This window comes from Acipenser ruthenus, chromosome 7 (genome assembly GCF_902713425.1).
Source record: "Acipenser ruthenus chromosome 7, fAciRut3.2 maternal haplotype, whole genome shotgun sequence".
In the NCBI taxonomy this organism is placed as follows: Eukaryota; Metazoa; Chordata; class Actinopteri; order Acipenseriformes; family Acipenseridae; genus Acipenser; species Acipenser ruthenus.
In genome coordinates, this window is record NC_081195.1 from 24,248,216 (window position 1) to 24,263,402 (window position 15,187).

General features: G+C 39.5%; 1 protein-coding gene across 1 annotated transcript; it reads left to right on the top strand.

Moving 5' to 3' along the window:
- The first annotated feature begins 644 nt into the window (after positions 1–644).
- Positions 645–14,549, top strand: LOC117416070 (serine/threonine-protein phosphatase 5-like). Its single transcript, XM_034027106.3, has 13 exons — positions 645–807; positions 2,520–2,761; positions 3,427–3,574; positions 3,933–4,057; positions 4,207–4,272; positions 4,638–4,736; positions 8,303–8,408; positions 8,852–8,994; positions 9,605–9,692; positions 10,200–10,240; positions 10,660–10,838; positions 10,999–11,080; positions 11,635–14,549. Exons 1-13 carry the CDS (start codon positions 714–716, stop codon positions 11,695–11,697), a joined length of 1,476 nt encoding a protein of 491 aa, XP_033882997.1. The 5' UTR covers positions 645–713; the 3' UTR covers positions 11,698–14,549.
- Positions 14,550–15,187: the final 638 nt, after the last annotated feature.

Genomic DNA, 15,187 nt, shown 5'->3' on the forward strand with positions numbered 1-15,187 from the left:
CTTTCATGCTGTTTCAGTTACCGGTATCATTAATGTTATCTTGCTTACAAAAAATACTATACTGTATGTCTCTAATTTTAGACAAATGACTTATAAAATCATTCTTACTGATGTTGAAACACACATACACACATACATATCTAGTAGCAATTTAATGGTCGCAAAATAATTTAACATTAGGCAGATTATGCTAGATTTTAGGGGACAGATTTGGGTGTAACACCATAAACGTCCACTTGGTGGTGGTATAAACCATCGTTTCTCCATCCAACCAAAAAAGCACTATATATTATATATATATAGATCTAACTGTTTACTAACTATGCATTTAGTTTGAGTTCGTTTACCATACTCTTTTTTTTTTTTTACAATTCGGACGTTTATATTTTTATATTGTGGAAAAAAAAGGTTTTGTAAAGCGATCTAAAAGTGCGTAGTCTTCCAAAGCTACAGAGGACAGAGTAAAACACATAACCGTTACAAAATGGAGCATGGTATGAAACTACAGCCCTGCTATCGACATTGTGGCTCTGATCGCTCCATATTCTAATACACGTTGCTTACTAACATGCAGAGCCAAAATGGCGTCAGTTTCTTACCCGTATCTTCGGTTGTTGAACGACAGCCTGCGTTTCTCCAGGTTTCCATGGCAGCAGCGGTTTGCGGCAGCTTGTTGATGGGAACAGAGGGTTTGCGACGGCAAAGCTACCGGTATGGCGGGCGCGGCGGATTGCGACAGCGTGAAGATGGCAGAGGCGGAACGAAGCAGCGAAATGCTCAAGGAGAAGGCAAATAATTACTTTAAAGGTAAATATGCAAAACACAAATAAATCGGACGAGGCAGGTGAGGGGACACACACAGGAAGCGGTAAGGGAGACATGTCGTGTCGTTTATTAAAAAGAAAAAAAAATCGGGCTGCCGGTGACTAAGTCATATAGGCTTGAGCTGAACGGATGCATCGTGGGGAAAATGACTTGTGAGAGTAATAAATTGTTGAATCTTGTTGGAACCGAAATGGAAGATAGTGGTTTTATATCTGGTCGTGGTGTACTTATACTGTTCGCTGAACATTGTGCTTATTAAGTTTTGCGGCAGAAAAAAACCTTTATTGTTATGCATTTTAAACGAAACAGCAACGTGGATAAATACTGTGAAAGAGAGTTCATATGGGACAAGGGGTACTGACTGTATGTGGGTGTCGCTGATTAATCACCGAGAAAAGTAATAACCGTGAACAGTTATTTGTAGAATTGTAATGGCTAATGATTGATTTTTAAATAATATTTTGTTAAATAAATAAATAATAATAATAATAATAATGCGGGTGTATATTCCATAAATAAGACAACTGTACCCTGCATTAAACGCTACCCGGTTCGATTTTCAAGATCCAACCACAGAGTTGCCAGTAATCATTTAGCGGATTTGAGATCTGTGTACTAATATAAAGCGGTCTGAGTCGTTTCACTGAGTCACGTGGATCAGAAACATACGTGAATGAAAATGAGCACAATTTAAAGTAATTTAAGAATTGGTTAAATCATGAAGTGTGTATAACTACCAAACTACATCATTTTTTAATTGCTTCGTAAAATTGATTTGAAAAAATCTGCTATCTCGTAACATTGCATGTGGATCTCTTTGGTGTGTGGACAGACTAAAGACTTTATCATTGAAATAGATTTCAGTTTTTGTCCTTGCTTTATATGGGGGGATGATAACATCTAAGAGTAAAATCAAGTACAAGATACAGAGAATAGATATAATTGACAGCAGTAGTATAATACAGCAAAATATGGAGCAGTTCAGTGCAAGTACAAGCTGATGCAAGTACTGGTACAGTTGGGTGCCATGTAGTCCAGTATAGTGGAGAGTTGTGAGGTTCACAGATGCTTTTTGAACAGGTGTGTCTTGAGGAGGTGTCGGAAGGCAGTCAGGGACTGAGCAGTCTTGATATCCATGCATTTGCATCTTCCATGTCTATGTTTTTATCCATCCTGATTTGAGGGTGCCGTGCATAAAGGGTTAAACAGCAGTGACATGTAGATCTGCTGGCACTTAGATCAGGAGGCTTTTGAGCCGTAGACAGAGATGGAAACAAGACTCCCATTGCGTAGCCGTTTGATCCATTCCTGGTTTCACTGTGAGTTTAATAAGACATTTAATGTAGGAGCTTGTTTCCATATATCTATAGACTGGGGCTAATCAAGATTGTATCAAGATCTGGAATGTGTGAAACTGCTAAGCAATAGGACTTATTTCCGTCCCAAATATATGGTTCTGTGTGCTCCACATTGTCTCTTTCTATGCAGAGGTGGATTGTCTCAGGGCAGTCTTTGGGAAGCGCAGTCAAAATACAAACAGGTTGATATTGTGTTTAAACGTGATACATGCATATGACCACAAACATCCTGAAGCTTTTCCTAGTTACATTTGTCATTTTGCTACTCTTTAAGCTGCCATTTGATTTTAGTAAATACTTATGTGTGACACAGTCTTTTTCCCTTTGATGTTGCAGAGAAGGACTATGAGAATGCGATCAAGTATTATTCTGAAGCTGTGGAACTGAACCCTGACAATGCCATCTACTATGGGAATCGCAGCCTGGCTTACCTCCGCACAGAGTGCTACGGCTATGCCCTGGCAGACGCCACTCTCGCCCTGGAGCTCGACAAGAATTACATCAAGGGGTACTACCGGCGTGCCACCTCCAACATGGCATTGGGGAAGTTCAAAGCAGCGCTCAAGGACTATGAAACGGTGAGCAACTGTCAAGGGGGTGATGGAGAGCGAGTGTCTGCCCTCTGGGCTGTACCACATGCAGTAAAAGCTACTGTGACTCGAAGCTTTTCAGTGCATCCCTAGTCACCAGTAGTTCATTTTGAATGGTCGCTTATTCTCATACCTGACCTGAATACCTTATTTCTAGAAACAAAATATACTGGGCCATTGTCCGAAACAATTTACCACTGTGCCAAGTTTCCATTATTCTTGAACAAACTGCTAGTGTTGCAGAACTAGTAAGAAACAACTAAGAGTATTGTCTAAAGCTAATCTTTTGAGTTAATTATGCAAAGCTTTGTAAGCATTTTGTTTTTTTGTTTTTAAAAGAATTTGGACTTTGCACCAGAAACATGTTGAATATCTGACAAACCACTTAAAATAAACATGTTCTTCCAATTAGATATTTATTGTTGATATAGTTATAAAATTATATATATATATATATATATATATATATATATATATATATATATATATAGTATATATATTTTAATTTTCCTCTGCATAGCTTTCAGTAAAACCATGTAATATCATAATGTTACTTAACAGTTATTTTCCATTTTATAAACTCTGTTGGTTTGAATTGCAGTCCCAGGACGATCTAAACCCTGTTCCTACACTTCATTTTGTGTTCACACCAGGTAGTAAAAGTGCGACCCAATGACAAGGATGCCAAGCTGAAATACCAGGAGTGCAGTAAGATCGTCAAGCAGAAGGCGTTTGAACGAGCCATCGCCAGCGACGAGCTCAAGAGGTCGGTGGTGGATTCGCTGGACATTGAGAGCATGAGTGAGTAAACAGTGTGGGGCGAGGATCTGAAATTCGATACTCAGTACTCAGATTGTATTATGTAAAAGATATGATTGCCTTAGTGTAAGATATATATTTTAGAATTCTCTCTCTTTTACCCAGATGTGGCTTTAACTTCAAGAAAGACTAGGTGTGTGTGCTGGCAATGGCAATGCTTGTCTAATTGCATTCTAGGCGTTTAACTTTGAATGGTAAATTAGCCCGATCAACACCAATAAGTCTCATCTGATTTTGGTGGAGCTCTCCATCTGAATAATCGGTTCGGGCAGCGCTACAGAACAGTCGGATCGTTCTGGTATCGCCTTTTTAATGTTTAGAATCAAACGGTTGTCCCCAGCAATCGAGGAGGATTACTCGGGGCCCAAGCTGGATGAAGGGGGAAAGATCACAATGAAGTTCATGAAGGAGATGATGAGCTGGTTCAAGGGGCAGAAGAAACTGCACAGAAAGTGTGCCTATCAGGTGAGAAGCAGAGGGAGGGAGGGCTGAAGGATAAACTGGGGGGTTTCCCATTACGTTTTTTTTGTGACCTTGTGACACTTTCTAATACATTTTTAAAAGGGGATCTGTAGTTTGAGAGTCTCGAACATAATCTTGTATTTATTTTTCAGATTCTGGTACAGGTGAAAGATCTTCTGTCCAAGCTTCCCAGTCTTGTAGAAATTACAATAAAAGAGGTATGTAATTTGCTGATGGTACATAAAAAAAAAAAAAATGTAAGGCAGGATTAAGTGATTAATATGTCAGTTGCTTTCCAGTATTTCATACTTGTCATTTGAGACAGATTTAGAATCTTTATCAACTAGCAAAGTAGCAATTAAATAACTATGCGTCAAAGAAGATAAAAATCTTAATTGGATCCTGATTTAAATTGAACTGCCAAAGGCAGCGGTGATATCCACTCTAATGTGGGTCCCATCAGCGGTTGTGCCCATTTGGATTTTGAATGCATTGCCTTTTTGACTTTCCCGTGACCTTGCGACACTGGCTTTTGCTTTTGTTCACAGTAACAAGCTAACATCTCATTGTGCTTCTATTCTAGACAGAGAAGATCACTATATGCGGTGACACACACGGACAGTTCTACGACCTGCTGAATATATTTGAACTTAATGGCTTGCCTTCTGAGACTAACCCCTATGTATCCTTTCACTGCTCTATTGTGCCTTGGATTCATTTATTTATGTACTACTTGCCAAAGATATCATTGAAGTTCATAAAATCCAAAACGGTATAGATCAGTTAATCCAAGACATGACTTCAAATTAGTAGAACAAGAGGAAATTAAATGAAAGCTGAGTAAAAGTTTTATAAGTTATAAATCGAATAAAATAGCTTTCTAACATAAAATAATAGGGATCTGTCCTATTAAAGAAGACTGTCCTAGATTAGAATCTGTCCAGTAAATTAATGTAGGGACATATTGCGTGCTAGGTAGGGACAAGCCTTGATGGGCCAGCCTCTTCTCGTTCTGAAATTATGTTCTGTTTTTAAAATGGTTAAGCACTTTATATATTAGAAATATAAACTGCTTGACTACAATATGGCAAGAATTGACCTGTCCCTGTTGAATATTCAGAATGCATCCCAAGTCCTGGAATTCATTGCAAGAACAAACAGAAAAGTATTAAAATATATAAACCAGATGGTCACTACCTATTCTAAGTGGTGGCCACATCTTGCCTTGCTTGTGTCGTGATTGCTTTGCAAAAGCTCAGAATAGCTGCAGTGGATTTTATCAGTACCTTGAGGGCTCTTCATGAAAAGCGCTGTAGAAATTCTGGTGTTTTGCGTGGTTCTTTTACTGAAGGAGTATTGTTTGCCCTTCAGCTCAGGAGATGGAGTTCAGGTAATGGAAGCAATGCTATCTATCTATCTCTCTATCTATCTCTCTCTCTCTATCTATCTATCTATCTATCTATCTATCTATCTATCTATCTATCTATCTATCTATAATTGAAAAACTTTTGGAAAAGTCAGGTTACAACAAACTAAAAAGTAAAAAAAGGGATTACATTTTACAACAACAAAAAAACTGCCATACCAATAAATGTAGGTATGCCTATCTACAGTATGCGACATTTTAGTTTGTGTTGAGTGGTTGCTTTTCCTGTGCAGTGTCACAGTCTTGAAAGACTACCAGGCTTAATTGCATCCTTGTACAGTGCCTTGCGAAAGTATTCGGCCCCCTTGAACTTTGCGACCTTTTGCCACATTTCAGGCTTCAAACATAAAGATATGAAACTGTAATTTTTTGTGAAGAATCAACAACAAGTGGGACACAATCATGAAGTGGAACGAAATTTATTGGATATTTCAAACTTTTTTAACAAATAAAAAACTGAAAAATTGGGCGTGCAAAATTATTCAGCCCCCTTAAGTTAATACTTTGTAGCGCCACCTTTTGCTGCGATTACAGCTGTAAGTCGCTTAGGGTATGTCTCTATCAGTTTTGCACATCGAGAGACTGAAATTTTTGCCCATTCCTCCTTGCAAAACAGCTCGAGCTCAGTGAGGTTGGATGGAGAGCATTTGTGAACAGCAGTTTTCAGTTCTTTCCACAGATTCTCGTTTGGATTCAGGTCTGGACTTTGACTTGGCCATTCTAACACCTGGATATGTTTATTTGTGAACTATTCCATTGTAGATTTTGCTTTATGTTTTGGATCATTGTCTTGTTGGAAGACAAATCTCCGTCCCAGTCTCAGGTCTTTTGCAGACTCCATCAGGTTTTCTTCCAGAATGGTCCTGTATTTGGCTCCATCCATCTTCCCATCAATTCTAACCATCTTCCCTGTCCCTGCTGAAGAAAAGCAGGCCCAAACCATGATGCTGCCACCACCATGTTTGACAGTGGGGATGGTGTGTTCAGGGTGATGAGCTGTGTTGCTTTTACGCCAAACATAACGTTTTGCATTGTTGCCAAAAAGTTCGATTTTGGTTTCATCTGACCAGAGCACCTTCTTCCACATGTTTGGTGCGTCTCCCAGGTGGCTTGTGGCAAACTGTAAACGACACTTTTTATGGATATCTTTAAGAAATGGCTTTCTTCTTGCCACTCTTCCATAAAGGCCAGATTTGTGCAGTATACGACTGATTGTTGTCCAATGGACAGAGTCTCCCACCTCAGCTGTAGATCTCTGCAGTTCATCCAGAGTGATCATGGGCCTCTTGGCTGCATCTCTGATCAGTCTTCTCCTTGTATGAGATGAAAGTTTAGAGGGACGGCCAGGTCTTGGTAGATTTGCAGTGGTCTGATACTCCTTCCATTTCAATATTATCGCTTGCACAGTGCTCCTTGGGATGTTTAAAGCTTGGGAAATCTTTTTGTATCCAAATCCGGCTTTAAACTTCTCCACAACAGTATCTCGGACCTGCCTGGTGTGTTCCTTGTTCTTCATGATGCTCTCTGCGCTTTAAACGGACCTCTGAGACTATCACAGTGCAGGTGCATTTATACGGAGACTTGATTACACACAGGTGGATTCTATTTATCATCATTAGTCATTTAGGTCAACATTGGATCATTCAGAGATCCTCACTGAACTTCTGGAGAGAGTTTGCTGCACTGAAAGTAAAGGGGCTGAATAATTTTGCACGCCCAATTTTTCAGTTTTTTATTTGTTAAAAAAGTTTGAAATATCCAATAAATTTCATTCCACTTCATGATTGTGTCCCACTTGTTGTTGATTCTTCACAAAAAATTACAGTTTCATATCTTTATGTTTGAAGCCTGAAATGTGGCAAAAGGTCGCAAAGTTCAAGGGGGCCGAATACTTTCGCAAGGCACTGTATCTCTCTACATGATTAGAGAGTGATCTTATGTCCTTGAGGCATTTTTCGCGTCACTGAGCGCGTTTTAATGCCGGCTCATCCACTCTATCACAGCGCATGCAGTAGGAGCTGGAGCAGAACACCCCTTGGAAGTTTTGTGTGTTTCAAAGTATTTAACAAAAACGACTTTTAATGGGTTTCTACTTTAGTACCCTTAGCAGTCCAGTTTTTTATTCATGTAACCATTTCCCTATTCCCCCACTCCTAAATGTGTATTTCAGTGGAATCTACATATAGAATGATACTGTAGATGGGTACTGTGTTACACACCCTTCCATTGCTAGCCTGTTATTTCATCAAGGGATTCTAGTACCGGAAGATACCCTCATAATTCACCAGTGTGCTTTAGTTACTTTAAAGCAGGCAGCAAAGTTATTCCAGAGTGCATTACATAATTGAACTCAAAATTCAATTGCTGTCACATTAAATCTGGGTCTTATGATTGAGTGCTTAAAGCTATGGATGTTTTCAGCAATAGCCAAAAGTCACCTTACAGAATTAACTAATTTTGCTTCATAAAGTCGAATGAAACCTGCTGAATAATGTTATGTTAACATATTGAATTACATACCGCTTTGTAGTTTTCCATATACTGAGCAAAAAACTGACTAATTTAAAAATGTGACGTTTCGAAATCTAACATGAAATATTGTGCTACTATTATGGTTACTGGTAGACTTATGTATTTTTTTCATTACATGATGCTAAATAAAATATATAAATAATTATTATTGTTATTATTATTATTATTTAAATGATCTCAATCTTAAAATTCTAGGTGCTGGCCATAGCTGTACATGGTTATTACTAGGCACTTTGTGAATTGGCCCATCTGTTGTGCCCCCTGCTCTTTTCCTTAGCCCCAGGCTGTAGCTCTTCAATGGGGACTTTGTGGACCGTGGCTCCTTCTCTGTGGAAGTGATCTTGACCCTGTTTGGTTTCAAGCTGCTGTTTCCAGACTGCTTCTACCTGCTCAGGGGTAAGACGTGTTGCTTTGCATAGCAGAGATCACAGTTTGAACCTGTGTGTCTCGCCACTCAGTCGGGTCTAATTTGTGTAGTTTTTTTTATCTTACTGAAATATTATCTAGAATTGCATTATCAGCAATTAATGGTGTTTCTGACAACCATCTAAAGCTAAAAACTGCTGCCAAAGTGTTCCCCTCTCATCATGTGCAGGGATGGAAATAGATACATTGGTACATAAAAAGATTTGTCCCCTCCCCCCTTATTGTGGGTCAGAAAAGTAGGATGGCTTTATTTAAAGCTAACTATGTAGAAAGTAAGAATTATTTGGGAATTAAAACATGATTTAAGATGGTCATGCCTGTTGTGATCATTGTCGGCCGGTAAATGAAAATCGTCCAGCCCTAGAATTTTAACCAGGTGAAATGATTGAGGTTCTCGTCGCCTTCTCCTGCAGGGAACCACGAGACGGACAACATGAACCAGATGTACGGGTTCGAGGGTGAAGTGAAAGCAAAGTACACCCCGCAGATGTTTGAGCTGTTCAGCGAAGTGTTTCAGTGGCTGCCCCTGGCACAGTCCATCAACGGCAAAGTGCTGGTAAGAGTGACTCAGCACAGCCAGTAGGGGGCAATGTTACTCTGAGTGAATTGCAGGGATGGGAAGAAGACTCCTGTTGCATAGCAGTCTAATCCAATCCTGTTTTTTAATAAGATACACCTGAGCTTGTTACCTATACACTATGGCTAATCAAGCTTGTAATTAAACCTGGAATGAGTGAAACTGCTATGCAATAGGAGTCCCATTTCAATCACCAGTGAAGGGTTACAGCATTCTTCAGTAGCCTTTTGTTCACATCAGAAACCGGGCATTGTTAGCTTACCAGTTTGTTTACCTAATGTAATTTTAGCTGCAGGCAGAGAAGTCCTCTTTGAAGCGTTTTGATCACTTTGAACTAAGCCATCCTTCAGTAACATGGTGCATCAGGGCTATTCATGAAACAAAAGGCAACGATATTGGCTACAGTCAGCTTTCCCTCCTAGCTTGGAGTCTCTCACCCCCTGCTATTGTGTGCTAAAGGTCCATCGCCCTAATTGTGTCTCTGCCCCTTGGTGGGATGTCCTTTATGTATGACTCGTAATTTCCACGGAGGGCTAAGCTGAGCCAACCAAACTTGCTTGTGACCCCAGTCTGTTGTGTTTCCCGCTAGGTGATGCACGGGGGTCTTTTCAGCGAAGATGGGGTAACGCTGGACGACCTCAGGAAAATAAACAGGAACAGGCAGCCTCCAGATTCAGGTACAGGACAACATACTACTTCATAAATCCTGGCCAAAAGTTTTGCATCACCCTGTATAATTAAATCATTTTGCTTCATAAAGTCGAATGAAAGCTGCTAAACAATGTTACGTCAACATGTTGCACTACATACTGCTTTGTAGATTTCCATATACCTGACACAAATTAAAAAATAATGTGACTTTTGTAATCTGGCATGAAATACTGTACTACTATTATGGCTTCCGGTAGACTTTTGCAATATCATTTTGTAGTTTCTTTGATTACATGATATTAAATAAAATATCTAAATTATATTTTATTTTTATATCTGAATCTGCAGTATAGTGAGGGCCGACATAACAAGGGGTGGGTGGGTGTAAATTTATTTATTTATTTTAATTATGTCTCAATTCTAAAATTCTAGGTGATAAACATTTAGCCACCATAGCTGTATTCCTACAGAATAATGGGTTTTGGTGTAGTGGATTTGATCACCATGCAGTTTTGACTGTCTTCTTTTCTCAGGGCCAATGTGTGATTTGCTCTGGTCTGACCCACAGGCTCCGGTAAGATCCCTTTCATACAAAGCAACAAATATTATATGCTTGTGTATCGTCGTTCACCTTTATAAACAAGTTACTTAAGATTGAAATTTTTGCAAGGCTGGTGTGGGAAAACAATCATCTTTACCGCTTCTATACCCTTTGCATGCAAAGCAATACAACGTACAAAACTTCTTACATTCTGCAAAATTTTACTGATTAGCCCCAGTGTATAGGTAACGTGCACTGGTGTGTCTTATTAAACTCTTAGCAAAACCAGGAATGGATCACACTGCTGTGCAACGGGAGTCTTATTTATATCCCTGTGCTGCAGTATAACGTCTTCCATGAACCAGCTTCCGGATGGGCTCTTTGAACGCTAAAATTAAAAAGATTTCGGTCAGCCTGAGGTTGGGAATTGACTTGCTTCTCATTGCCCTCAGGACGGCCGGTCGGTCAGTAAGCGAGGGGTCAGCTGTCAGTTCGGGCCGGACGTTACTAAGCGGTTCCTGGAGCAGAACCAGCTGGATTACATCATCCGCAGCCACGAGATGAAGTCCGAGGGGTATGAGGTCACACACAATGGGCAGTGCATCACCGTCTTCTCAGCGCCCAACTACTGGTGAGTCCACAGTCGCTGAGACACGATCATAAACCTCATGCGAGACATCAGCCAATCACAGTTTAGTGTTGGAGTTCCAGTACATCTTATCCTGTGTATAGATGAAAGCCTGGCTTGTGCATCAGGGAGTCTGTAAACTGTTTTTATTCCTTTCTCACAGCGACCAGATGGGGAACAAAGGTGCATATATCCACCTGCGGGGGTCAGACCTCAAACCCGAGTTCCACCAGTTCACAGCTGTGGTGAGTACAGACGTCCAGGCTCAGGCAGTTCTGTAAGGTCACTTATAGTCGCACAGGTATTGGCACTAAATACAACCATTTAGTGAACCTTAGAATTAATGTGACAATACACAATTTCTGGAAGTTTAAACATTCTTTTATATATATAAAAAAAACACTTTAGCAAGTTCAAATATTTGTTCATGACAAAAGTATTGGCACCTTTACATTAAGTCTTATGAAAATGTAATAGAACTAATTTCAAAATATATTAATTCATTGAAGAATGTTACACAGTAACTAAGCTGTGTTATAAAGTCAATAGCCAGAAAAAAGATAATTATTTCCAACATCTGTTAAAGAACAACATTTTAGCAACAGCAGATGGTGGTCAAGACAAAAATTGGATTCAATGTTTTCTTAAATGATAGAGGGGCAATACTTTTGTCAGTGACTGTTTATACCAATTATTTAGCTAACTAAAAAGATAAAACAAGTGTTTACTGGACTAAGTTTTATTCAGAATTTGTGATTGAATGTATAAACACTGTTTTATTTTTCTCTCTCTCTCTCAGCCTCACCCGAATGTCCAGCCCATGGCCTACGCTAACTCACTGATGCAGATGGGAATGATGTAACTGTGCTGGGTCTTTTTTTGGGGGGGGGGGTTTCACCCGCCGCAGCGAGACTTTGGTTTGTTTTTCGTCCAATTATTTTTCCATATCTCCTCCTCCTCCTCCTCCTCCTCCTCCTCCTCCTCCCTCCCACCAACCCCACCTGACCCACCCTGTCCGCTGATCTGGAAAAACAAACTGAAGGGAGCGCTGGGGGGTTGTATTTATAAAGACTCTATTTATGAAAACGACACACAGCCTAAAGATTTAGAGGCGAGGAAGGAAGTTGGGGAGAGACGGTTGAAATCTCCACTCTGTTCCCCTCACCTCAGCCTGTGTATAATCTAGTGGCTGTTAAGTCTGATAGAACAAAGATTGTCAGAGGCTGTGTATCTGACTGGCCCCTAAGTGTAGTTTAAATGGTCACTGTGGACGCACAATAAAAATAGGCAGGGATCTTCGGTTCATCTTCTGTTCAAGAATATCAGGGTCGCGAAAACCTGATTGCTCCAGACACAACTGTCTCTGATTTTCATTTCAAGTCGCACTAAAAAATTAAAGTTATTGACTTGGGCTGCTGGGTAAATCCGGTGACCCTGCGCCCTGTCCTGCTTTTGTAAAAACTTGAAACTGATCAAGGTTTACAGCTACAGGCTACCATAAACAAAATGCTTTTACCTGAGAGCAGATTTCTCGTCAGTCTGATTGCTGGCTAATTTTAATGACCAGCAAGGGCTGGACTTGATGCAGTCGAGGTGGATGTCTTCCCCAGCTGTTGAAATGGGAGTGGTCAAGGGTTGTGTGGGTCCCGCAGTCTGTCTTGAAGGTCAATTGATAACACTGGAAGTCAGAAATAGGATTTACCACAGTGCTGTATGGGAAGCATAGAACATGCCCTTAAGGCTTAGGTGTACCTGAAACCTAGAATGAACTACCAGCAAGAACTGGCTTTACGTGATTTGGTGCAAAAGGATCGCCAGCATCATAGTAAGGCTGTAAAGCTTACAGGGGGGAAAAACAATTCAATCTTGAAGCTGAAATGGCTCACACCCTTGACTCCCAATTTTGATGCAATAAAAACTATGTTAGTTTCCAGTTACAGGCAGTGGGAGTTTTCTCATAGTTTACATGACACATTCAGGCTTATAAAGGGTTGCAAAGAGTTTTTCTCTTAAAGGGAAAGTCAAATTGGCCGCACATCCCTTATGACGATGATGGGAGTCCTGTTTAAATACAGTCGTGCAAATGTATTAGAACACCTCAAGATTTGTCATTCTACGTCGTTCGTATGCCTCCCTGCAGTGGCTTGATTTCACATGCACAACAAATCCAAACAACAGAAGCAACGGGGTGTTCTGAAAAATGCGCACACTACTGTATGTTTTAAAAAAAAAAAAAATCAAAAATCAAATACATAGATTTTAAGCATAAGCAGAGACTTGCAGATGTTATTAAGCCTTGTAGAAAGAAAGCCCACAGTTTACTTGTAGACCGTGTCAGTCCTGTGTTTATACATGGCTGGGCAAACTCGCTTGAACCCTGTGTAGGACTGGTTTGTTAACCAATCTTTTGTCTGTAGTTGAGCCTTGAAAAGACCTAGGGTATCATGGAGTATGGGTTATCCATGTTTTGTTTTGTGGACTGGCTTTCTGTTTAAAAATGCACAATAGCAAAGTGTGTTGGTGTGTCTTTACAATATATATGTATATTTTTTAAAGGCACTAGGCTGTCAAGTCATAGACGTGTGAGTTTGAGTGCTGAGGGCATTTCTGTCATTTCCAAAGCATTGTTATGACAGAGCGTGGTCTTTGCCCCATTCATTCCCAATTCCAATTCCCATTCCATTATAATCAATTCCAACACATCGTTGATTAAAATTGCAATTAAAACGAGCACAGCGACAACAGGTGACTTCAATTGAAATCACTGTTCACTCAATTAAATTGGCTTCAAATGAAAAGCAGTTAAGATCGCAACAAGTGTTCAACTGCTTTCAAAGGAACTGGAATTTAAATCGATTTTAAAAAGGAAATTGATTTGGAAATGGAATTGGATCAACCCTGATCAGGAAGCAGCAGCATAGTGGTGCACTGCGATTGCATGTAAGAAGGATGAAATTGCTCATAAGCGGGAGGGTAGGGGGGAAGGATTTTAAATTCTTGGTGTTGACATAGCATACTGAAATATGATTTTAATACTTTTTGTTTTGGGGATATTTCCTCATCAGGTTGTGTTTTATGTCTGCAGCACATTTTTCAGAAATCTAACGAAGAGGACAGTTTGGTCTGGAATTACCTGTGCAGACACAGTAACGTACCCAGAGTCTGTGTCTAGTTTCCAGCTGTGGCCAAACGTTTTGCATCATCTAGAATTTTCAGATTGAGAGAAAAAAAACTGTAAACAATTTATATTTTTATTTAATGTAATCAAATAAACTACAAAATGTGTATTGCAAAAGTCTACAGGAAGCCATACTAGTATTTCGCATTGTCAGATTTTTCAATTTGTCAGTTATTTGTCAGTTACAGTTATTGTGTATATTGGGGGGGGGGGGGGGGGGGGGACTACAAAGCAGTATATAATTCACTTTGAAACACGACTGTATGAAGCACAATGTGTTAATTCTATAGGGTGATGCAAAACGTTTGACCACAGCTGAAGAGTATTGAATGTGAAATATAAGTGAATGTACTGGGGGCGAGGAGGGATGAAGAAGGACACACACGATTCTTTCTGACGGAGACAGACAAACGGGAGTAATACCCACATCGGCTCTCCCCGGAGTTTTTATAAGTTTTGATTTTGTTATTGGATACGCCTTTTGTGTTTAAGAATACGCAGTAATAATAATAATAATAAACAGACACACAAAGCTATCACTGCCTAACGACTCTTTCTTAATTTGTTATTTATTGCTTGATGAAAAATATAATTATGGCTTAAACACTCGGATCACCAAATCTGAATAAAACGGCAGAAACCAACTCCTGCTCTAATGATTGTTTTGTTAGAGATAATAAGTAGCTCACTATTACAGACTGCATAACTGGTACTTCGCATAAACATCTGCATTACATGGGTGTTTGGTTGAAGGGGTTATGTATGTATGCCTATATTTGGGATTTTTAACATGCATAGAAAGCAGCACTCCTAACTGAGAATTCCCAATGCAGATCTCTGCTGGAAGATAGGACCACTATCTATAATACTATAATATCTATATACTATAATTATATAATACTATAATACAATGTCAGAAAAAAAAGGTGGAGAGCAATGATACTATTTCTAGTTTTAATGAGAAGGTAAGAAACGATATTTTGGTCTGTGATTCCATTTTATTGTTTCATATCTTTAAAAAAAAATCTCCATATTGTTACATTCTGTTATAACATTATCAAAGGTTTATGGTAAGCAGGTGTTGTGGGGCAAGGCCTGTGTTACATATGGCAAGTTTGAGTTATAGCAATCCAATATTCACCCAATAGGTAACATTGATATCATTACTACTATA